Source organism: Chionomys nivalis, chromosome 9 (assembly GCF_950005125.1).
Source record: "Chionomys nivalis chromosome 9, mChiNiv1.1, whole genome shotgun sequence".
In the NCBI taxonomy this organism is placed as follows: Eukaryota; Metazoa; Chordata; class Mammalia; order Rodentia; family Cricetidae; genus Chionomys; species Chionomys nivalis.
In genome coordinates, this window is record NC_080094.1 from 6,349,069 (window position 1) to 6,374,004 (window position 24,936).

At 49.7% G+C, this 24,936-nt stretch overlaps 2 protein-coding genes across 2 annotated transcripts in view; one reads left to right on the forward strand and one right to left on the reverse strand.

Annotated features, from left to right (window-relative positions):
* Positions 1-250: 250 nt before the first annotated feature.
* The window catches only part of Rtf2 (replication termination factor 2), a 32,245-nt gene continuing 7,559 nt past the window's right edge, over positions 251-24,936 (reverse strand). Inside the window, exons 3-9 of the mRNA XM_057781777.1 lie at positions 24,372-24,465; positions 23,071-23,210; positions 22,552-22,630; positions 6,928-7,041; positions 4,474-4,528; positions 4,278-4,373; positions 251-2,190 (exon numbers count right to left, since the gene is read on the reverse strand). Coding sequence (XP_057637760.1) covers positions 2,024-2,190; positions 4,278-4,373; positions 4,474-4,528; positions 6,928-7,041; positions 22,552-22,630; positions 23,071-23,210; positions 24,372-24,465 — 745 coding nt within the window. The 3' untranslated portion in view covers positions 251-2,023. The remainder of the gene's footprint in view (positions 2,191-4,277; positions 4,374-4,473; positions 4,529-6,927; positions 7,042-22,551; positions 22,631-23,070; positions 23,211-24,371; positions 24,466-24,936) is intronic.
* Positions 13,959-17,873, forward strand: LOC130881924 (beta-1,3-galactosyl-O-glycosyl-glycoprotein beta-1,6-N-acetylglucosaminyltransferase 7-like). The gene is made up of 3 exons (XM_057781776.1): positions 13,959-15,033; positions 15,857-15,952; positions 17,650-17,873. The coding sequence occupies exons 1-3, from the start codon at positions 14,064-14,066 to the stop codon at positions 17,871-17,873; spliced, it is 1,290 nt and encodes a 429-aa protein (XP_057637759.1). The 5' UTR covers positions 13,959-14,063.

Sequence of the window (24,936 nt, forward strand, 5' to 3'; positions counted from 1 at the left end):
GAGACCCCAAAGTTTCAAGGCTGAGAAATGTGAAAGTGGTTTTCAAAAGTCATCAAACAACTTAAAGGCTGTAATTAATAAAACGCGGCATAAGGGGCTGTTTTCTTTGTAAAGATACAATAAGAGAAAATAAGAGAAAAAAGTTAGTTCAATGACACTGCTTCCTTTTTTATCAAAAGCCCACTTTTCATAAAAACAAAAAACCCTAGCCAAATAATGAGAATGTTATGAGAATTTTTTAAAAAAAAGATTTATTAATTATGCATACAGTGTTCTGCCTGCATGTATGTCTGCAAGTCCAGAAAAGGGCACCAGATCTCATAGATGGTTATGAGCTATCATGTGGTTGCTGGGAATTGAACTTGGGACCACTGGGAGAGTGGCCAGTGCTCTTAATCTCCGAGCCATCTCTCCAGCCCTGTTATGAGAATTTAACAGGAAAAAACCCTCTAAGATAGTTTTTCACTGTACTACAAATAATTCAGAGAAATGAAACAGCTAATTCAGCTTTGTTTGGGAAAAGCACACAATAAAAATTCATTCTTTTTTAAGACATGGTATCATGTATTCCAGGCTTGCCATAAAACTTGCTAGGGATAGCCTCGAACTTCTCATCCACCTGCCTGCACCTTCCAAATGCTGGGACGACAGGTGCCTGTCACGCCTAGATTATGAGGTGCTGGGGATGGAAGCCAGGGCTTTGCGTGTGCCCAGCAGACGCTCTACCTCATGAGCCACATGCTCAGGCCAGGCTAATTCTCAGTGAAAACCTCACGTTAGATATATGCTATAATCCAGCACTTGGGAGGCTGAGCCAGGAAGACCTTCAGTGTGAGGTCAGTCAGCTCAGATCTAAGGTGAGGCCCTCTCTCAAAAACAAAATCCAAAACCTCCCAAGTATTTCTACAATCTTTAGTTTAGTTTCTAAGTATGAAGGTCACACCTCCCAGGTTCTCTTTGACAACATCCATTTCACAGCCTATCCTGTTTGCCCACATTTACACCCTCCTAACACTGTCCCAGAATAAACCTCAAGTGTCTTCCGGGCCAGAGGGCAGGTAGGTGCTAGTCTTTGGGTTGTTTCCTAAGGCAAGATCTTGCTAAGTAACCTAGGCCAGCTTTGACATCTCAGTGACCTTCCTGCCCCAGCCTGAGGGTTTCCATTAGAATGCCAGCACGCTTGGTTTGGGAGTAGGGGCTTTGGTGTTTCTGTAGTTTGCACGCCTGCAGCCATACAGCATACAGGGGGAACCCAAGGCTGACACTGGGCATTTTAGCTGCATTGCATTCTGGTTACCGAGACAGGCTCTCCCCCGAACCCTGAGCCTGTGGGCACCTTGCCTGTGGGCCCATCTCTGCCATACAAGGGCTGGGACCACAGGCCATGGTGCTCACCTGCTTAAGGTTCTGGGGATCCAAACTTTAGTTCCCAAGTGTGCGTGGCAAGTGCTTATCTACTGAGTGAGCCATCTGCCCAGCGCAGGAGCAGCTCTGTCATGCTCCTGTGAGCAGCCTCATAGAGGCTCCAGCTACAACTGTGAAGGTAGAAAAGGTGTCATTCCTGTCTGCCCCTGTCACTCTGATGGCTGTCATTTTCTTACCAAGACAGAAGAGGAAGAGAGAGGAGAAAGGAGACGAGAGGAAAGGGCTTTATTATGTACTACTCAGTCAGCTGTCTGGATTCTTCTTTGATGTCCTCCTATCAGAAGCCACCAGGAGCAAGGACTGACAGCTGGAAGTCTGTCCTAAGCTAAACTCAGTGTCATTACTTCCTTGACCAATTACAATTCTAGAAAACGAGCCGACTTCAATGTAATAAGCAGAGTCGCCAGGCTAAGCAAGAGGTACAGCCTGTAAGGAGGCTGTGGTTACACTGCAAGGCTCCTCGCCCTCCCTGGGACCCACACACCTCGTGGCGAGTGACCACACAGGTCAAAGATTGGAGAGGACAGCTTTATAACATCAGGCAGCGTGGCACGGGCCACAGGGGAGGAGCCCTGCGGGGAGGGGCTGTGGTCCTGCTTTAGAAGCAGTAGGATGTGTGGGTGACCCAGTGGGCAGACTCCTCCTTGGAGCGCTTGGCAGAGCTGTGGCTTGTGAAGATGGACTTGTAGGTTTCGGATTCGTCACTGTTCGCGATGGACCTCTTCAGGGCCCCGCATGGGGCTTTCCCAGCTTTTCCGTTAGTTGCTAGAAAACAAAGACAAAATCTTTAAGGCTGGAACTAAAGATCACTCCAACATCAACTTTTTTGTTTTGTTTTTATTTTATGAGACACGGTTTCTCTGTATAGCCCTGGCTGTCCTGGAACTCACTCTGTAGACCAGGTTGGCCTTGAACTTGGGGTCATTCTCCTGACTGCCTCCCAAGCAGTCCCACGCTAACATGTCTGGCTTAAAGCACAGACTCTCAATAGTCTCTCTTGCAAGCTCGACAGAGCCCTAACCCCTCAAGGCCTTGCTAACACTGTGTGCTGGCACCAAGCCATCCCCAGCTCCTTAGCACTCAGGCTGAGTCCTCTCAGGTAGGTACTGCACAAACACAGAGGGGACCAGGAGTGTCAGTGGCCTGTCCTGATGGAAGGCCAGGATGGGTCCCGCTGGCCACCGTTTGTGTGACATCTCACTGCCTTTTACCTGACAACCCTGCACTTTTCTTCTTGTAAAATAACTGTGATCTCAGTTTTCTTTGCAGTGCTGGGCAATGAACCCAGGACCTCATCCATCCTAAACAGGTTCTTCACCACTGAGCTCAGCATCCATGTGAAACAGGTTCTCCATCACTGAGCTCAGCATCCATTCCAAACAGGTTCTCCACCACTGAGCTCAGCATCCATGTGAAACAGGTTCTCCACCACTGAGCTCAGCATCCATGTGAAACAGGTTCTCCACCACTGAGCTCAGCATCCATCCTAAACAGGTTCTCCACCACTGAGCTCAGCATCCATCCTAAACAGGTTCTCCACCACTGAGCTCAGCATCCATCCCAAACAGGTTCTCCACCACTGAGCTCAGCATCCATCCTAAACAGGTTCTCCACCACTGAGTTCAGCATCCATGTGAAACAGGTTCTCCACCACTGAGCTCAGCATCCATCCTAAACAGGTTCTCCACCACTGAGCTCAGCATCCATCCTAAACAGGTTCTCCACCATTGAGCTCAGCATCCATCCTAAACAGGTTCTCCACCACTGAGCTACAGCCCCAGCTCCCTTTCTGTGTTTTATTTTGATATAGAATTGTAGCTGGCCTCAAACCTTTTATCTTCCTGCCTCAGCTCCTGAGTAGCTAGAACCACAGGCCTGTGCCACCAGACACAGCATAAATATTCATTTTCCTTTTTTGATTTCCCTTTTTCACTTTATGTGTTTGTGTATGTGTACGTGTGAATCTATGCCATATACATACATGTGCCTGTGGAGACCAGAAGAGGGTGTCAGATCTGGAGATGGAGTGACAAGTAGTTGTTAGCTGTCAGATATGGGTGCTGGGAACAGAATTCAGGTCCTCTACAAGAACAGTACTGGCTCTTAACTGCTGAAACAGCTTTCCAGCCCTTGCTTTTTTCTTTTTGAGATAGTCTAGCTGGGCGGTGGTGGACCACACCCTTAATCCCAGCACTTGGAAGACAGAGGCAGGCAGATCTGAGTTTGAGGCCAGCCTGGTCTACAGAGGGAGTTCCAGGACAGCCAGGAATACACAGAAAAACCCTGTCTTGAACAACCAGAAGAGAGAGAGAGAGAGAGAGAGAGAGAGAGAGAGAAGACAGACAGACAGAGACAGAGAGACACACACACACACAGAGAAAGAGACAGACTAAGTGCATAGCCCTGGTTGGCCTGGAACTTACCACATAACCTGGCTGGTCTGGCCCTGTGCTGACCCTGCCTCTGCCACCAGCCTGTTGTAAAGACACTGAGTTTTGGAGCAGCTTCTGCACTTGGCCAGGAGGCAGGTGGAGAGAAAGGACATCTCTATGATGGAACACAGGGATGAGGGAGCCTAGGAAGGTTCTGAGCGCTCGGAGCCCTCCACACAGTGTGTCTCTATGTGGCTGCCTGCTGGGGCACCATAACCTTGCTCAGCAGTAAGAAAAAGGCAGGATTTGTGTCCAGAATCTTTTGGGCCAGCAGGGCTCCAGGCTGGAACGTGAGGCTACATTTTAATTCAGAGGACACAGGAAACCACCTATGAATTACTGGGAAAAGCCCAAGTTTTCTCATCCCTTGGCTCTGGCTTCCCAACTTTCTCAGGTCTTTGCTGGCTCAGTAAGACCCACCTGTGTCCCTGGAAGCCAAGTTGCTTTTCTTCTCTCTATGATCGGGGTCGGCCTCTTCAGGCTTGCCAGCCCTCACTTTGGATGGTCCTGCGGAGTCTATAAAAGACAAAGTCAGCAAAACAAACCTTGAGTCAAAGCAGAACCAGGCCCTGGTGACATGGGACACGGCCCACATCCCAATCTCTTTGCGTCTTACCGTCTGCAACACCTGCCTTGGAGACACACTCAGCTGTCTTCGGTTTCTTTGTTCTCTGTAAGAAGAGAGAAGCTACTGAAGGCTGTGGTGGTTTCAATAAGGACACCCCCCAGAGGCTCAGGTTCTGAACACTTGTTCCTCGATAGGTGATGTGTTTGGGAGTTTATGGAACCTTCAGAAGTGGGGGTATATGAGTAGGGGTGAGCTTTGAGGGTATACAGCTTCACCCCACTTCCAGTTCACTCTGCTTCTGAGTGTGAAAGAAGGCTCAGCTTCCTGCTTTGCTGGCATGCCTGGGGCAAGTGGCCAAGCCTCCCACCAGGGCGGACTCTCCCTCTGGAACTGTGAGCCACAATAAACCCTTCTTTCTGTAAGTTGCCTTTGGATGGTGTTTTAGCACAGCGATAGAACAGTGTCTAAGACAGAGGGTATGCTCAGATGGAGTGGACCACAGAGGTAGCGGGCCTGCCTAGGCCCAGGGTTCTCTCTGATGGCCTGACACATCTCTCTCAGGATGAGCTCCTGATCGGTTCCAGCTCTATTGTCTCAAACTTTTAAATGAAAACAATTTCAATGAGGAGTCAACGTCAGACGTTGGGGGTGGTGCTCACTGGCATGGCACCCACCCGGTGCTCATGAGGTCCTGAGTTTGATCCTCAACACTACACCACACGCACAAAAGGACAATATTTCCAGGGCCCATCATACGCAAAAGGGCAGTTAAACAGCAACATAAACTCTACATGCATGAACACATACAGAATCCTATTTACTCTGGGAACGCAGTTTCAAAGCTGTCAAACTGTGATGTTTGTTTAGCTATGAGGCTTGGGAGCTCACACAGAGGAATGTTAGCTGATTTAAACTAGATTACTCTCGTTAGATTTTTAGATGATGGATTAGTACGATAGTTATTAGCCAATCCTCAAAAGGCTGACCATTGTGCAATGACACTCAATTGCACAAATGACTAGGACTGTTCATAATTTTCTTTAAAATGTCATTTCCATAAAAACCCAAAAAGGGCTCCGAAGAGACACAGCCAAGCCAGGCAGTACACCTGCTGTCTCAGCCACTGGGGAGGAGGAGATAAGAAAATCACATGTTTAAGACCAGCAAGGCCAAGGCCAGCCTGGGCATCACGAGACGCTGTCTCTAAAATAAAAAGTAAAACAAAATAATTATTTTGGAAGGTCCTCATTTCTTACATACGCTGAACCAAAGATCTTTCTTGGCGGTGGCCTTCAATGTCTGATATATACACAATACGATTCAAAGCATTTGAAAAATAAAGCCATAAGAAACTGTTTCACACATGAAATGCACACAAGCAACCGTGTGAGGGCTGATGTCTCAGTGCAGAAGCACCACGCAGAAAGCCGGGCATGACTGCACACGGCCTGTAAATCAGCACTGGCCAGTAGAGATTGGGATCCTGAGAATCTGCTAGTCAGCCAGCCAAGGTGAAATGGTGGTCTTCTGGCTTAGTGAGAGATGCTATCAAGGTCACAGAGCAGAGTGACAGAGGGAGACAGCTGACACTGGGCTCCTGCTTCCGAGTGTGTGCACACACTAAGTGTCTACACACCCCAAGCACACGAAACAGAACCAGAGGCAGATGCCCAGTTCTTAGCCCTCCATTTCGGCTGAGCTGTTTCAAAGCCGGAGGCATGCAGAAACGCTGAGCCCTGTCTGCAGGTAAGAATATTTGGGAAATATTTTGTATCTTGGTAGCAGTATCTAAGCGCATTCGCAGAGGCTCTGCTGAGGAGGCTGCAGAGGGGATCTAGTCCCACTGGGCTCTGCAGGACTTGGCAGGAAGCCCTGACAGGACAGTCACCAGGGCTCCCTGCAGCTCTCTAGCTGCACACAACACCCCTCTCTGTGTTTAAACCAACAAAAAAACCCTACAGCCCCAATGAATTCAACTGCTTTGCATGCCAACTTAAACAAACAAACAAAAAAATCCAGCACCTCCTCCACCAAGCCTGCTGGGCTACACTGCAGGCAGATTTGCTGGGAAGATGCTGACTTCTACTCTGCTGACTTCTACTCTTGCCTTTACGATTATGAAAACAGAGTATGAGTCCTCCCATTTCTTTCTTTGTACTAGGGACAGAACCTAGGGCTTCAGACTCTACTACTGAGACGCACCTGCTGTCCATGTGTGTTCCTTTAAATCAGTACGGCCTTGTCCTGAGGGTTCACTAATGTCACACTCTGTGCAAGTGCTCGACGGACAGGTGTCATTTAAAATCTCCCTACACCATCATGCCCTGAGCAGATGAAGGCTAATGTAGCCAAGCCCTGAATCTGTTTCTAGAGGCCTGACCTCCTAGGCTGACAAAACTCAGCTATATAATCCCCCGCCCCCCCCCCCGAGCCCCAGCATCTGCTAAGGCAGCAGAATAGCTTGCAGTGGACCCTGGAGCAGAAGTGAAGTCCTCTCGTTACCTTCTCCAGCTTGGCCCGCATCCGCCTCTCCTCCATCCTCTTCTTCAGCAACTCCACGTCCTCCTTGGTGCCATTGAGCACAATGATGTCATCCTCCTGGAAGGCAGCCCCACACTGGAGGGCAGAAAGCAAGGTCAGTTTCCACGGGAGGGAAGATATCAAGAGGCCTGCTCTTCGCTCAGCGCTGGCCTCCAGCCCTTGCTAGGTTCCTGTTGCATCTCTGCCTGCGTCTCAGATGAGCTGTTCTGTCTTGGCCCAGAACAACATAGCTCGGTGGGTGCCCCACTCTGGAGGGTTCCGACAGAGGTAATTGATAGGGTGGTTCATGGTGTCAGTACTGCCCACACTGGTCGGTGCTGGGCTCTGTAACAGGCCTGAGAGAAGACCCTGAGTGTAGGACCACCTGAAGTTGCTGTGCTGTGTTGCTGGGACAGTGGTCACTCTGTGTGAGCCCACTCATCCTTCTCCTACCGTGCTGCTCTGTACCAACAGTACACCATGACAACAGGCCCTAGCTGAGAGCATAAGTATCTGCTTACTTCCGATACTCTTTCCAGAAACTTCTAAGTATAAGGGTTGACTCTAGACACATCAGGGCAGAACTGTGTCCAAGTATCTAACGGTGTCCTGGAGACGGAACAGATACTTGTTAGTGTCCATGCTCAAGAACTGAAACCAAGCAAGTCACCTCCTCAGAGAAGCCACCTGCCACCACACCAGTATAGGCCCTGAGAGTGGGGTCCTAGGCCCTGAGCACAGTGCCTAGCACACGGCGGGAAGAGGAACAGCGACAGAGAGCAAAGCTCTCCCACCTGAACTGAGGCTTTTGCTCCAGTCTCCAGGTCCCCTTGATTAGGCTCCATCTCTCTGTCACTCAGTCCTCCTCTGGGGTGGAGGTCTAACCCCATATCAGAGACCCTCAGTTGGCTGCTCTGTTCCTCAGGACAGCTACAGTATGGAGAAAGTCTGGCTATCACATCTGGGAGGAAGTGTCATTGCCATCCTCTGTTAAAAAGCTAATAAACAGGGCCCACTCCTTGAACACGACCCAAGGTCTCGGGCACCTCCCAGCACACAGGACAGGTGAGTATGTGACATCAGTCTCCTGCACCCACAGAGGTGAGGAGTGGCTCACTACAAATCCACCTTTCAGGTCAGGACAGCTCCCTTTATAGAGCTTCCATGAGGACTCACAGAGCCTGAGTTTGGTGCCCTTCAGAGGAATGACCTGAGGGAGGGGAAGCAACCACTGAAGTGGAGGACTGTGGTTCTCAGCCACCAGGACAGTAGCGAGGTGGGGAGGAACAGTCTCTGGGCAAGTTGTCCCTTGGGAAGTCCTGGGCCAGGGGACACTTGGATAGAAAATCCCTTCGTGGGGGAGGAGGCCTTTTCCTTGGAGAGGGAGTGGAAAGGGATTTTTCTGAACTGAGTGAGGTGGGAAGGAAGGCCCAAGGGGTGTGGAGGCACACTCTGGCGTAAATAGCCCTCCTGAGGGCAGCAGAGTGCAGGAGGCAGGACCCTACCTCCCTGCTGGGATTTCAGCTCAAGTTTCTTTCCAAGGGCACCCGACTTCCCTGCTTTGTTTTTTGTTTTGTTTTGTTTTGAACACCACTGGAGAGGCTGCCAATGTTTTTCCACAATGGAAAAGCTCAACACAGAAACTTGTCAAATAAAAAAAGACTGAACTCGAATTTCGTGAGAATGCAGTTTGTAGTCAAAAGAATAAGACTGCCACGCCTGCCTTAGGGGTTCTATCTCTGTGGTAAACAGCACGGCCAGTGCAACTTGTACTCCATCCTGAGGGAAGTTAGGGCGGGACCCCTGCAGGCAGGAACTGAAGCAGAGGTGGTGGAGGAGGAACCTGCTCACTGCTGCTCAGACTATTTCTGACACCCAGGACCACCTGTGTGTGGGGGGCACGACCCCCAGTGAACTGGGCCCTTCCAAAGTAATCGCCAATCAAGACAATGCTACACAGGCTTGCCTACAGGCCAGTTTTACAGTGGCATCTTCTCAAATGAGGTGTCCTCCTCCAGACTTGTGTCAAGGTGACAACCTAATCGACACAGGTGGCTTAGTATCCTGAGCAGCAGACCCAGGATCCACCAGGAGTGACTGTCATCACCAGGGGTCAGGGCAGTGCTCTCCTGACCACTCCGGGTTCAGGAGGTGTAGAGAAAAAGAGCCCAGAACTGGAAAAGAGCTGAGCCTTAAAACCTGTTCAGCGTTTCTCTCTTTAACCAGGGTCTCACTAAGGAGCTCTGGCTACCCTTGGACTCTCTGTGTAGACCAGGCTTGGCCTCAAATTTGTGGCTATCCTCCTGGGAACTCAGGGTGACCTTCTTTGCCCATCCCTGCACCCCTGCTCTTTCTTCCATGGTGATGGCAGCAACATTCTTTGCCTAGAATCATGGCTGTGGCCTGACACTGTACATACACATACCCAACATTGATAGATTTTGATAATTAAGTCACCAACTGTTAGGAATTTGAGGCTGGAGAAATGGCTCAGAGGTTAAGGGTGCTCACTGCTCCTGCTAAAGACCCAGGGATCCGAGCCCCACACACAGACACAGGCGGTACCTGTCCCCTCCTCAGGGGTAGTAGGCCTGAAGTTCATAGAGACTCTGTTAGCTTCCCCACCAAGACCTCTTTCTATAGCAGCTACGACAGCTGTGCCACAAAACACACTTGTGCCTCAGGCTGCCCCACCAGCAGGTGAGGACACCACCCACCCACGCACCCTGCCATCCAGCTTCAGAATCTAGAAACATAGGTGGGGTCAAATCTTCGGTGCTGTTCCGTGGCTGGGTAGAAGCCTACACCCGATGGAAGTTAGATGAACACTCTATCACTGAGCCACAGCCCCAGGTACGCAAGGAATTGACGACCCAAGCCCCTCCACTTATGTCAGGCCAGCAAGATGGCTCAGCAGGTAAGGACACTGGCTGCCGAACCTCATGACCTGAGAGCATAATCCCCAGAACCCACGTAATGGAAGGAGAACTGACCTCTGCAAGCTGTCCCGACCCCCCCACTCAAACTTAGGGCCTATGTGCACGCACGCACGCACGCACGCACACACACACACACACACAGACACACACACGTGCGCGTGCGTGCGCAATAATAAGTTAATTAATGAACATGAAAAAAAATAGATCTATCCAGAGTAAACCTAAATCAGATAAGTATCAGAAAAATTAGCCTCCTGTTTTAAAGAGACTGTTTTGTTGTTTGCTTCTAGTTTTGAGATAGGGTCTCACTATGTCACCTTGGCTGGCCTGGGGAGTTCGTATGTAGCCTAGGTTAACTGGGAACTCAGAGATCCTCCTGCCTCAGTCTCCCAAGTGCAGAATGCTGGGATTAAAATGTGTGCCACCATGCCTGGCCTTGAAGAGCATTTTAGGACCAAGCCCCCAATCTTACATCAGCTCAGCCAGCCGCTTTCCGAGTCTGAGGGTTGAATGATCTCCCCAGTGTGACGTGGGATGCTGAGGGAGAGGGCCGCTGCTTGAGGGCCGCTGCTTTCAGAGCACGGAGGTTGTACTCTCCTCACCTGGGCTGCAGCTCCGTCTGCAGCTTGTATTGCTGCTCTTTATTTCCTGGCAGGTATACAATCCTGGATAATTCTCAGGGATCAGATACAGTAGCTATCTTTTATACCAACGTGTCAGAATCAACAAGAGTATATGTCCCGAGGGATGCAAAGGCAACCCGGCCTGCCAGGCAACTCTGAGTAGCAGGAGCCGCAGCCAGAGGAGAGGTGGCTGGGCCATCACCTGCCCAGGTTCCCTCCAGGAACAGGAACTGCACCTGGTGAGTGTGTCACTGACGGTGTGGGGAGGGGGCGGTGGGCAGCAGGGCAAGCAGGCTTAAGTTCTAAAGGAAGCGGGCTTTTTAGCTGCCTAGGACTGGAAGCACAGGATCAGCGATGGATGACAGGCAGGCATCACTTCCCCTCAAAAACAGTCCTATGGTTTCCGGCTGTAAGTCAAAGAGAAGCAGGGTGAACTGTTTCCACAGCAAGTGAGAGATGACACTTCACAGGTGCAAAAAGCCACCGCGTATTAACCCTGACAGTTAAGTCAGCCCGAGGCCATGGCTAAAGCCTGTTTTTTATCGGTGGCAGTACTGGAAGTGAACTGGTAGCTGTGCCTGTTCTGAGCAGACACCCGGGAGCACCTCTGCAGACACAGCTGAACCCGTACACAGGGCTCAGGCGTAAGCACACTGTGAACTAGACACCCATCTTATTGGACAGTTGGACAGTCTGTGGGTCCAAATCAGTCCAATGAACACAATATGGCTAGTGGCTTAAACTGACGTTCAGGGTGCTGGGGACACTGTCCTGAGCCCAGGGACAATAAAGACAACAGAAGAGAACCTGCCCTGCTGTGGCTGCAGGGACTTGAGTCACTATGCTCAGAAAGTAGCTCTGAGGGAACTCTGTCACACTGGGTCCGGGACCAACCAATACCAGCCTGGCATGGCAACCACCAGTCCGTGGAGAAGGAGAAGGGACACTCAGCTAGTCCGGCTCCCCAGTGCCTCCTCAACCTTAAGGTGGAACACCAGGCCCTCACTGTGAGACATGAGACAATGAGCTGGGCTTTGACAGTAAAGCTTGCGGAAACCCTCTGAATGGATCATATGAATGTGTAATGGACTAAATAGTAACAGTGAACAGGCTTGTGCTGAAACAGTGGCATCTGAGCAGTAACACAGTCAGCCCTAGTGTTGGCTGGCTGAGGACAAGGGAAAAGGTAGTAAGAAAAACTTAGCTTGCTCTCGTTCACCTCTAAGAGGCCAGGGAGTATGCTGCTGTCTCCACTAATTATATAAATGGCTGAAGAACAGTCTCTGGGGCTTGACTACAGCTAAGGCTTATGGGGGCACACCTATCCATGCAATGCAGGCAGCAGAGAACCAAGCAGTCCCTGAGCCTTCTCCCTGGCAAATCTACCATACCAGGAGGGGTACATCAAACCATGGTGTACCATGTACCTTGTTCAAAATTCCCAATCTTTAGCTGGGTATGGTGACACGTACCCTTAATCCCAGCAAGACCTCTGTGAATTCAAGGCCAGTCTGGTGTACACAGTGAGTTCCAGGACAGTCAGGGCTGTCTGTTACATAGAGAAATCGTGTCTCAAAAAACCAAACCAAACAGAAAAATAAGTAAAAGCCTAAAATGACAAAACAAAGATGCATAAGTGTTGTGAGAGGCTTGCCTGGCATCTCCCTCAGCAAGGACCTCTGTCCTGGTGGATTTCTACGCTGGGGGTGGGGGTCTGTTAATTCTGGGGACCAGACATGAAATGATGAGGCACCATAGTGCCTTGCATGCTTTATAAACTCTTGCTAAGGAGACCCTAAGGTTTGATACTTGTGGCAACTGACAGATGTTGACTGTTATCTGAGACCCAGTGCCCACGGCAGCGGCTATTTTGTATTTTAAAGCGTGTTAGGTGGTAAGAAACCACAATGAAAATCAATGTGCTATTTAAACCACCCACAACAGACAGAGCTCTCAAGGCTGCTCTGCCTGTCCCCAAGTCACATCCAAGGAAAAGAGCTGTGCAGGTCCATTCGCCATGACTCACAAACAGCAAGACCTCCTGACAGCACAGCCTGACGTCTCGCCTGCACAGTTCTGCTCTCTGAATGCAGAAGGACAAACATGGGATGCAGCAGTTCTCCAGCATGCGCTCTCAGCAAGGCCTGCTGCAGCTGCAGCTGCCCACACATCTACTGCGGTTCTGGACAGGTCACCACGCTGGCATCAGGAGACATTATTATCTGCCTTGATTTTAATCCCTAGAAAGAATTCCTCAGCTCATTTCAACAGGCTTAACTTTGCAACCACAAACGCTGTTTCAATTTGTCGTTCAAATCCTCTATGGAAAGAATCAGACTCAATGTAACAGAGAAAGGCATAAATACAGGAGAATAACTCGCAAGTGTGCTCAGCACTGACAATCATCAGGGACGCACAGTGAAACCACAGGGAATTGCCCCTTGCAAGCCAATTAGGATGGTTACCATGGAAATGGAGTGCCGCCAACATGTAGTGTAGCGAACTAAACTCTCCTACCTGCTGCTGTACTCACCTGCAAAAGCCCAGAGTGAAGCTACATGCCCAACACATTAAGACAGCCGTTTCACTATTCAGCTATATGCCCAACACACGAGACAGCCGTTTCACTAGCCCACGTTCATTTGAGACAAAGACATCTGTTTATACAAAGACTAATGCACAATGCTTACGGCATCTTTGTAATAATGAAAAGTTGAAAATGACGTAAGAGTCCATCAACAGCTGAACAAATAAGTTGTGCACAACCACACTCAGCAGTGCAAAGGAACTAATGGAAACTCCAATAGGAGGCTGATTCTCAGAATCGTTATCCTAACTCAGAAAAGCCACGAATCTTCTGTATGATCCCACCTACATCACATTACAGAATCCAGGGACACAGAAAGACAAAAATGGCTGCTGAAACATGGGGTAGAAAGACAGATGGCTTTCCGGGGGGCATAAGGACACTTAGGGGTGAAAGTTGCCCTGATGTGGTGATAGTTTCAGAGTGTACACCCAGAAAAAGACGATCAGATTACACTCAGGAGTGCTGCATGCACCTGCAGGTCGGCAACTTGGGAGCCTGAGACAGGAAGACTGCTCAAATCCATGAGTTCAAGGTCAGCTTGTACAACACAATAACCTCCCCTCCCCAAAAGACAGAAAGAACCCAATAAACCAGTATCTGTTCAGATGGCATTTTCCCATCTGCCCATCTACCGATCTCGCCATCCACTGATCACATCTGAACTTCTGTGTAGCCACGGATGACCTTGAACTTCTGCTCTTCCCGTCCCACCTCCCAGGGCAGAGGTAACAGCTGGGCAACACCACACCTGGTTCACGCAGGGCTGGTGAGGAGCCCAGGGCCTCAGGCATGCCAGGCAGACACTCTCCAAGCTGAGCTGCATCCACACCCCAGTGATATTCTTAAGAACACACAGGAGAGTTGGGGGGAGGTTATCTGACTCTCTAAATGCTCTCTGTTGCTCTTTTAGGACATTGGGAGGACCCATTTCAAACTATGTTGGTGAGAAGGCACTGAGCTCAAAGCATGAGCCAGTTCCGAACCACAAAGGCTGGACTTGTAGCATGTGGAGTGATCTGCACCTTCATCTTCCTTTACTTTGGGAGCCCAGGTTCCGAGAAGGCTGAGGAGGAGCCCACCCACTTGGCTGTGGTGGAATGTGGCTTCTATCCAGATGAACTGTGCTCAGCTTTATTTGAAGGGAAAAAGGCAGCCCCCCAAATTGCACAATTCTGCAAACCCCCTCACAATTCTGAAATACTCGCTCATTTGCGCACACCAGGAAATTGTTCCAGGATGGCCTGGGGGCTGCATTTCATAACGAGACCCCTGTCTGCAGAAGAAAGGAACTTCTCTTTGGCATATATTATAAGTGTTCATAAGGAGTTGGCCATGTTTGTGCGGCTTCTCAGAGCAATTTATGCACCTCAGAATGTCTACTGTGTCCACATTGATGAAAAGGCCCCAAAGAAGGTCAAGAGTGCCATGCAATCCTTTGTGAACTGCTTTGAAAACGTCTTCATTTCATCAAAGACACAGCAGGTGGCTCATGACGGCCCTAAGAGGCTGCAGGCAGAGATTAACTGCATGAGAGACCTTGTCCACTCCACATTCGACTGGCACTATGTCATGAATCTCTATGGACAGGAATTCCCAATCAAAACCAACAAAGAAATCATAAGCTACATCAGAACCAAGTGGAAGGGTAAAAACATCACTCCCAGGGTGATCCCACTTCCAAATACCAACCCAAAGCCAGTCCAGAGCCCCCCTGAGCCTCACCCCAAAGAAAATGCCCACACATCTCCAAAGACAAGGCTCAAACAAAAACCACCCCATAACCTGACGGTTTACTCTGGAAGTGCTTACTTCGCATTTACGAGAAAGTTTGTAGGGTTCATCCTGACCGACCCCCGTGCAAAACGCATGCTGCAGTGGTCCAAAGACGTCCAGAGCCCAGAGATGCACTACTGGGCGACTCTGAGCCAACTGAAAGGTAGGATCACTCTGCAGTGTGGTGCAGCTCTGGGAAGTAGCTGTCAGGGGTGGGTTTTTTCCTGCTGTCCTGCTGTGGCTTTGTACAGGGCCTGCATCTCACAAGGCCTTCCACCTGGAGAACATGGGTGGCCTCTGGTTCTAGGGGTGTGGAGGTAGAGAGACAGTTTTGTTATGTTCACACCCAACATGAACATCTTAGGCTCATTCTGTGTCTCCTCCAATAGAACCTTTTGGAAATCCTGGGCATAATGTTTGGAAAAAAATCTGCATTTTTTTTTTCATCTACTTGGTAAAGATACTGGATAGTTACTATAGCCTGGCATTGTGCTAAGGGCTCACATCTGTCAGTTACAGTTCTGGGAATATACCCTGGGCTACAGAATGAGTTCTTGATTAGAAAAAGAAAAAGACAAGACAAAACATAAAGCTCAAATGTAAAAAAAATAATGTCTGTGGCAACCCCACCACTTCTGAGGGAACTCTGGTGCCATCCCTTAAGTGGGTTTATTAAGTCATCCTAGAGGAAGGCCGGCTGGTTCCTTCGAAGAGTGCTGCTTCAAGCATGGCTGCCTATGTCCATCGATAGATAATACTCTTGCAAACAGGGACCCTGCAGAAATGGTCTTGGACCGTTCTGTGGTTTCCCATACCCACTGCAAGTCCTGTTCTCACATCACCTACCAAGGCTGTTAGAGGGAAATGCAGCCCAGGGCCACAGCATGGTCCTCAGGACCCTTTCAAGAGACTCTATCAAAGCTTGCGTCCCAGCAGCCGGAACTGTACACCACAGTGTATCCTGATTTTGTCCCCCCACCCCTCAGATGCTCCAGGTGCCACATCAGATGCTGGCTGGGAAGGAAACATCCAAGCCACTAAATGGAGAATGGAGGAAGGAGACGGTCACAAGGGGTGTACAGGTAAAGAATCAACAGCAGCCTGCCTCTGTGTGCAGAGTGCTGGCATTAAAGATGTGCGCCAGCCACCATGTCTGGTTCATGCAGTGCACAGGGCACCCAAGCAGCTCTCAGGGAGTTCTTGCTGCCGAGATGCCTTTCTGGTTTGCTCTGGTGGATTCTCTCTCAGGAACCACAAATTCTCCACCTCTCTGGCATCCCAGAGGTTTGAGTCACAGAGGGAAAGGGGCAGTTGTGGGCCCAGTTATGAAATGTCTGCAGGGCCCTGGCTGACAGCAAACCAGTCTGGACAAACAGCGCATAGGAAGCCGTGGCGCTCTAGGAGGATAAGGTCCAGTCCTCGGTCACCCCAGCTCACTTTGGAGGAGTCCGGACAGCTTTGGGGGAATCATCATTTCACTGCACTATGCTAATGAGGGAACAGAGGGTCAGTGCTCTGCAGAGTTCAAAAGTGTGGGGGTACACTCATGTTGGGGTACAAGTTGCAGGCCACACAGGCTGACTACAGAGAGAGCTGTAGCATGGCACAGCACTCCTTTTGGGGGCTGCCATTTGTCCACAAGCAGCTTCCTAACCACAGTACCAGCTACCACACAAGGACATCGTCCCACTTGACACTGCCCTTGAGTGTGGACCCTGGATTAGGACAGTAAATCAGACATGCAGTGTAAGTCCAACTATCTAAAAGACTGACATAAAATAAATAAGTTATGGGGGTGGGTGGATGTCAACTCTGATGCTAAAGTAGCTAAAGGGTGAGTAAACACAGTTGTCTTGACTGTGCCAGGTCAGGGGCTGGGCAAGGTTTAGCTCAGAGGGTTGTTTTTCTGGGGGGTGGGGAGAAAGATTCACTATATAGACCAGGCTAGCCCGGAGTTCAGAGATCTGCCTGTCTCTACCTCCTGGGATTAAAGGCACATGCCTGGTTAGAAGGCTGCTGCTTTTCTTTTTTAAAAAGGTAGACATTGTAATTCAATAGGGAGCTACAGGGAGTTACAACAGCATCTCTCTCTCTCTCTCTCTCTCTCACACACACACACACACACCTTACTGAGCTACACCACCAGACCCTTGTTAATCTTTCTTTTGAGACAGGGTTTTGCTATGTAGCTAATACTGGCCTTAAATCTATGATCCTCCTGCCTCAGCCCCCCAAGTGCTGCGATTATAGAAGTGGCTGCATTCTGCACAGCTGTCAGATTCTGATTCCATGATCTTTCAGGCGTCTCCTTGGCTGTGGGCAGTTCATCAGAAAGGTCTGGGAGAGAGAGTCATCAACTCTCTCTATTGGTTCTTCTGAGTGAAGCTTGGTCCAAGAGTAAGTAAAATAGGAATTAGATCCAGGGCTCATCAGGCCCAGACTGGCCTGGTACTAAGTCTGTCTCAAACTCATGGCAATCCTCATGCCTCAGCCTCCCAAGTGTGGTTTACAGGCAGGAGCCTTCAGCCGGTGCAGCAGCACCATCATGGCTCTTGACATTTAGAACGTTCTCCAAATACTAGCCCAAAGGTGAAATCCCCTTCATTATAAATTCAAAATCCAACCTCAGAGAAGGACACCACAGTTAGGAGATGCTACTTATTCTGAACTCTGTGCACAGGAGCCCTCCCAGCTGACACCTGAGGAAATGTGCACCACTTACCTGTACCCCATTGAACTGGTGGGGAATGGGCAGTTAAATTTCTGTTTCTATCCGTAGGTCATGATGCCCAAGACACCTGTGTCTACGGCCTGGGAGACCTGCCTTGGCTCATCCAATCCCCAGCTTTGTTTGCCAAGTTTGAGGTGTCCACAGACCCACTGGTGGTGGCATGCCTAGAGAGGTGGCACAGACTCAAAGCCCTGCGGCAGGCTGAAGTCCCCGCAGAGTCACACTGGCAGTTTCCCCAGGAAAGCCACTTCAACAGTCAACCCCACCACTAGGGACACTTTTGTCAGTGTCGCTGTTTCCATTCCTGCATGTGAATCCGTTAAAAACAAATGCAGAAACATGCTCCTGGCCAGACTTCCCTACTCGTGGCCAGGAAGAGAACACACGAGGAAAATAACCGAGGCTGTGGCTGGGAGGACAGATCAGCACCGGAAGGCTGAGTGCTCCAGTGAGCAGCTGCTAAAGACCACATTTCTCCACCTGATGAGTCCAGTTCAGGAGGTCTTGTTCTGAGGGCCTGGAGATGCTGTGTAAGAGGCACGAATACAGAACAATGCACCACCCAGAAGAAAACCATGCTTCTCTGGAGCTATCCCTGTTTGCTAAGAATAGTGCAACTTTATTCTAGAAAATTCCAGAAAAACATCTAGGGGACTCCTTCTCTGGGTAAAATGAATTATCCTACAGAGGGAAACACAGCTTAAGAGGGCTGCCTGAAGTCTGTGTAGTCTTGGCCGGCCATCTACCTGCCACGATGGATGGATGGAAGGCCCGCAATGACACTGGCCAATGCCACCACCACAGGGGCTGCTGCACAGAAGTGTGGAAGGAGATGGAGGAGCCACTTTTGACTTTTAATTAGTTTTTCAAGTCAGTTAATTCATGTGGCAAAAGTCAATACCCTGGGCATACCAGCTGAAGGCACGAATGGCCTTAGCCATCCTGAGTCACAGATGCAGGTCCTTCCTTCCTAAGTCCCTGGCTCTTCTACTGCCACTGTTACCACTGTTACGGGACACTTTTATATGTACTCTTTCCCTAACAATGTCCTCGGTGACATAAAGACTGACATGTTCAACTGTTGTGGGAATTTGGTCTGACAGCCAATTGTACAGAAAGGCTTGGGCCAATGGGTGTGGTCTTCTCTGGAGATAGTGACACGATAAAACCCCAGGGGGAAGGGTCAGAGGGGCTCTTAAGACTGTGGAGGGCGTGCTGGAGCTGGCAGTTGCAGCTTGGTAGCCTTCCCCAGACCTCCCCAGTTGCCCTTGGGAATGGGAGGATTAGCAGCTGCATCAGCAGCAGGTTTGCAGCCTCCTGTATTGTGAGCGTACTCTGTATTTTGTACCTGTTTAATAAACCTGACTTAATTGCAGAGCTCCCTCCCTCATTACCCCACCCCATACAATTGCCCCTCAAACCGAATTCCATCAACATTCAACTTCTGTCCATGTATGGATGTGCTGCCTGAGGGTATGCGTGTGTACCACATGCCCATGGCAGTTAGCAGTCCATGTTGGCTCCCCTGGAACAGGAGTTACAAACGGTTGCCAGACACCATGCGGTGCAGGGAATTGAACTCAGGACCTCTGCAAGAACAACCAGAGGCTTCTCTCCAGCCTGGAAATGCTTTTCTTTTCTTTTCTTTTTTAAATTAAAGTAGGAGTCCTAGAAAGGAAACTACCACACACTATAAAGACCTCTGTCACCTGAGGCTCTCCCACACAGAGATGAGGTCACATCCAGTCATGTGGCCTGGAAAGCCGAGCAGAGTGAAGAGATCTTAATGCAGACCCTAGGTCAACTTGAGCAAAATAAGACTGAAGCAGTCTGTTAAAGCGAACATTTTTCCCTGTTGTGCACTGAAAATGTTAAGATACCCTTGACCTCTTGAAAATGTTTCTTATTACAAGACACAGAGGATCTCACCTGGTATTTTGGCCAGTCACCTGATTATTGGAGAAACCAAACCACAGCACCTTCACCTCTCTGGGTGCTCTTCTCTGATGGCAAAGCGCACACCATGGTACACAGAGTGACCCAAGTGAGTTGGAGCCTCTGCCTGTTTGAATTGTTTTACTATTACTGTGTGTACCGTGTGTGTACCGTGTGTGTGTGTGAGAGTCACAGCCAGTTGTGGAGAAAAAAGGACAAATCTCAGGGCAATCCCAGGCCAACAGCAGGATCAAGCTGCCCTCCTGCCACAGAGGCCCTTTATCTTTGCTCTTAGGTTAGTGACTTAGAGATTTCAGACAGCGCCTAAAACCTGACAATCTTTTGGTCTTGACCTGTGGCTTCATCTCCTCTCCCTCATCACGACCCTGTCACTGCAGATGCTGTGTCATCTCCGCACAGGGCAGATTTCTGCAGAAAGGGCCCGCACTGGTGGTGGTCGTGCCTTTAATCCCAGCACTCAGGAGGCAGAGGCCTGCGGATCTATGCAAGTTTGAGGTCAGCCTGGTCTACAGAGCGAGTTCCAGGACAGGTTCCAAAGTTACACAGAGAAACCCCATCTCAAAAACACCAAAACAAAAACAACAACAACAAAAAACAAAACTTCCCAAGAGAGGCTCTCTCTCCTTCCCATCAAGTCATGGAATGCGAAGGAACTAACTGTCTAGCCAGGATTCTCTGCTGGGCACCAGGCACCCAAGGATGGTTTCCACAGTGAGCCAAACCTTCTCCCAATGTCCTCTTTACCAAACTTGAGAAACCTCACACTTGGAGTTTGATCCCTGATAACACCTGACTCTATTTATTGCCTTACTTAAAATGTTCTTGTTTCGAATGTTTGGATTTGAAAGGAAAGACTCTGAGTCCTTATGATCCCTTCACTTCAAATCTGAAGTCTGAGGCCCAGACAGATGCTGTTCTCCCAGGCCAAACTGCTCCATGCCGGGCTCTCAACACTGACACACCACAGGGATGTGTCCTCAAAGTTCCTGGGTGGCAGTCCTGGTAGGTGGGTGCCTGGATCACATAGCTCCAGGAAGTAATCAATGCTGATGTCACAAGGATGTCCTTATAAAGGACAAGTTTTCTTGCCACACTGGAGCATAACCACACTGGAGCACAACCACACTGGAATATAACCACACTGGAGCATAACCACACTGGAGCATAACCACACTGGAGCATAACCACACTGGAGCATAACCACACTGGAGCATAACCACACTGGAGCACAACCACACTGGAATATAACCACACTGGAGCATAACCACACTGGAATATAACCACACTGGAATATAACCACACTGGAGCATAACCACACTGGAGCACAACCACACTGGAATATAACCACACTGGAGCATAACCACACTGGAGCATAACCACACTGGAATATAACCACACTGGAGCATAACCACACTGGAATATAACCACACTGGAGCATAACCACACTGGAGCATAACCACACTGGAGCATAACCACACTGGAGCACAACCACACTGGAATATAACCACACTGGAGCATAACCACACTGGAGCATAACCACACTGGAATATAAGCACACTGGAGCATAACCACACTGGAATATAACCACACTGGAGCATAACCACACTGGAGCATAACCACACTGGAGCATAACCACACTGGAGCATAACCACACTGGAATATAACCACACTGGAGCATAACCACACTGGAGCATAACCACACTGGAGCATAACCACACTGGAACATAACCACACTGGAGCATAACCACACTGGAGCATAACCACACTGGAGCATAACCACACTGGACTATAACCACACTGGAGCATAACCACACTGGAGCATAACCACACTGGAATATAACCACACTGGAGCATAACCACACTGGAATATAACCACACTGGAGCATAACCACACTGGAGCATAACCACACTGGAATATAACCACACTGGAGCATAACCACACTGGAATATAACCACACTGGAGCATAACCACACTGGAGCATAACCACACTGGAGCATAACCACACTGGAGCATAACCACACTGGAATATAACCACACTGGAGCATAACCACACTGGAATATAACCACACTTCAGGAATGCTGCAGAAGAGGAACCACTTGGGCTCTTTTGTGGAGCGTGCCCTGCCCAAGCTTTGCTAGTGCTGTTGTGCCCTTTAGCTGAATTCAAAGCTTCAGGACGTCTCCACTGCCCACTGCTAAGGTCAATACTCTCCCCTGACTTGGAGCCTTCCGTGAGGGTCTCCCGACAGAAGAGGGATCCCCGGGAGCAGGACTTTGGTGGGTCTTTTTCTCAGGACCCACCAGTAAAGGGCTAGGACAGGAATTGTCATGACAATTGCTCACGAAAAGCCACCAACAGAGGGTGCAATCCGTGACAGGCCTAAGCACACTACACTCAATGAATAGAGTCATGTGTGGCTTCTATCTACATTACACTAAATGTCACGCAGATAAACACCAGAGGAACCCAAAGAAGGCAAGGCTTGGGGTAGTACCACCTGCAAGTGCCATGCCATCACACTTTCCTTTGGACGGGCAAGGACGATCTGGAGGAACACTCCTTATGTGCTCACGTACTGGTGACACGGCCTGGAGATCAAGGGACAGCACATCTTGTCTCCTGCCCTCAAAAGCACACAGTCCAGCTGGGAGTCTGACACACATATGCACAATTCTGTGATGATAAGACCAAGGGGTAACACAGTACTCAGTGATGAGGACCGGCAAGAAGGATCTGCAGAGCACATGGGGCAGAGATGGAACATGGCCCTCCAGGCTGGCAGTCTGGAGAAGAACTGGGCTCAGAAGAGTGGCCAGGGTGTGAAGTGTATGCGAGTCTGGACCTGCAACAGTGAAGAGCCGATGAAGATGAGGAGACTCAGACATGTTAGATGCTTTGACAAAGATCTCAGGACTGAAATGACAGCGGGAGACACGCTGAAGCCACTCCCTCAGCCGCTAAGAAGAACAAATGGAGTATGGTGGGAACTCACCGTGTGGCAAACTTCAGCTTTTATCTCTTTCAATGCACGTTCAGAAAACACACAGCCGCAGCATCGAAGGAAGCAAAACCTGGAAAGAGACCAAGGAAGAGCAGCTTGAGCCAGCACTAAGGCCAGTGGACATGCAGTATCCGACCAGGGCACAGAGCAGGGCCACAACACAGAAAATAACACAGAACATGGAGCCGAGCAAGGCCACAGCACAGAGCAGGGCCATGGAGCTGAGCAAGGCCACAGCATAGAACAGGGCCACGGAGCTGAGCAAGGCCACGGAGCTGAGCAAGGCCACGGAGCTGAGCAAAACCACTGCATAGAACAGGGCCATGGAGCTGAGCAGGGTCACAGTTCTGAATGAACTGAGCAGGGTGGGCAGAGTGCACAGATGGCTGCTGGGGAAGGAGCCCACCGTGACTGGGCACTATTTTTCACAAGGCCCTACTCCAGCCCTAGGAGAGCACAGAGAAATCCCAACAAGACTAGGGTCATTTCACCCACCCCGTCACTACTCACCTGTGCCGGCCATTCATCTCCAAGCCCACCACAGGGCAGATGAACCGTGCTCGCTGGAGGTCATCATGTTTGTCACCCTTGGTGTTTCCTTTATCCCCTTCCCAGGCAGGGTTGTCAGAAAGCCTGAGTTCTGTCACATTCTGTGGAGAACCATGAATAACGCTGATGAGATGAACTCAGTCACTGTACCTGACCCACAGGGCTCTGTGGGTCAGCTGTATGGCCACCCTGACCCGGGAGGAGGAGTGTGCACTTAACCCACAGGACTCTGCAGGTCGGCAACATGGCCACCCTGGCCCGGGAGGAGGAGTGTGCACTTGACCCACAGGGCTCTGCGGGTCAGCTGTATGGCCATCCTGGCCTGGGAGAAGTGACTTCTAAGGAATGCCCATCATTTTGGCAGCACCAGAAAGAAAAGAACTGTAAGCTGCATTAGGTATGTAACTTTCCATGCTTATTTGTTTTTTTTTTTTGGTTTTTTTTTTTGGTTTTTCGAGACAGGGTTTCTCTGTGGCTTTGGAGCCTGTCCTGGAACTAGCTCTTGTAGACCAGGCTGGTCTCGAACTCACAGAGATCCGCCTGCCTCTGCCTCCCGAGTGCTGGGATTAAGCATGCTTATTTGTTATGTGTGTGGTGTATACACATGCATGTGCTCATGTGCATGTGTGTGTGAGTCTCTGGCCTGGTCACTGTCAGCTGTCTTCCTGGTGATCCTCCTGCCTCCACCTCTTCAGCATATCCTACTGGCATGAGCCACTGCACTCGGCTCAGGCGTCTTCCTCTATCTCTCCAGCTCATTTTCTCAGAAAGTCTAAGTGGGCCTGGAGCTCAACAACACAGCCAGACCAACTTTCCAGTGAGCCTAAGAACCTCCTAGCGTCAAGATCACAGGCACACGTCACCAAATTCGCTTTTTATCTGAGTGCTGGAGATTTGAACTCAAGTCCTCATGCTTGCCTATCAAGCTTTTTGCCAATTAGTCAATCTTCCCAGGTCCCAAATCCAGTTTTTAAAAAAGAATTTTATGTGCTTATTCATGTATTTACTTTAGTGTGTGTGTGTACACAGGTGCTTACACACACCCATTACAGCACACCCGGGGAGGTCAGAGACTAACCTATTGGGTTGTTTCTCTCTTTCCACCATGTGGGTCCCAGGGACAGAACTCGGGTTCTAGGTTTGCACCATCAGGCAGGCGGCAAGTGCTTCCCCGCACTGAGCCATCTCTATCATACACAAATCCTATAATAGTGACTTCACTCACCGAGGCCCTTGGAGCTCACCCATGTTCCTTGTCCTACCTTGATGCTTCGAATGTGTGATGCTGCCTTCCCCAGAGCCTTTTCAGCAGATTTGTCCAACAGGAACTCGATGACAGCATCTTTGTTATACAGTCTAAAAGAGTAAGGATCATTTATACAACAGCAGTGATTTCAGATAACCAAACGGAGAACTCAACATGACTAAAGTCACCCACATTGCTAACAACATCCTGTGCTGCTAACGGCAGGTGTAATCCGGCTTCAACTGCTGCAGAGCACACTGAGCAGGTGTAACCCCGCTTCAACTGCCGCAGAGCACACTGATTAGGTGTAACCCCGCTTCAACTGCCGTAGAGCACACTGATTAGGTGTAACCCCGCTTTCAACTGCTACAGAGCACACAGAGCAGGTGTAACCCCGCTTCAACTGCTGCAGAGCACACAGAGCAACCCCGCTTCAAATGATACAGAGCACACTGAGCAGGTGTAACCCCGCTTCAACTGCCGCAGAGCAGAGCACACCAAGCAGGAACTTTAAGTTAAGGAGGCAGACTGCCAGGCTCAACTACACCTAAACAAGGACTTCAAGAAAGAAATTGAAGAGG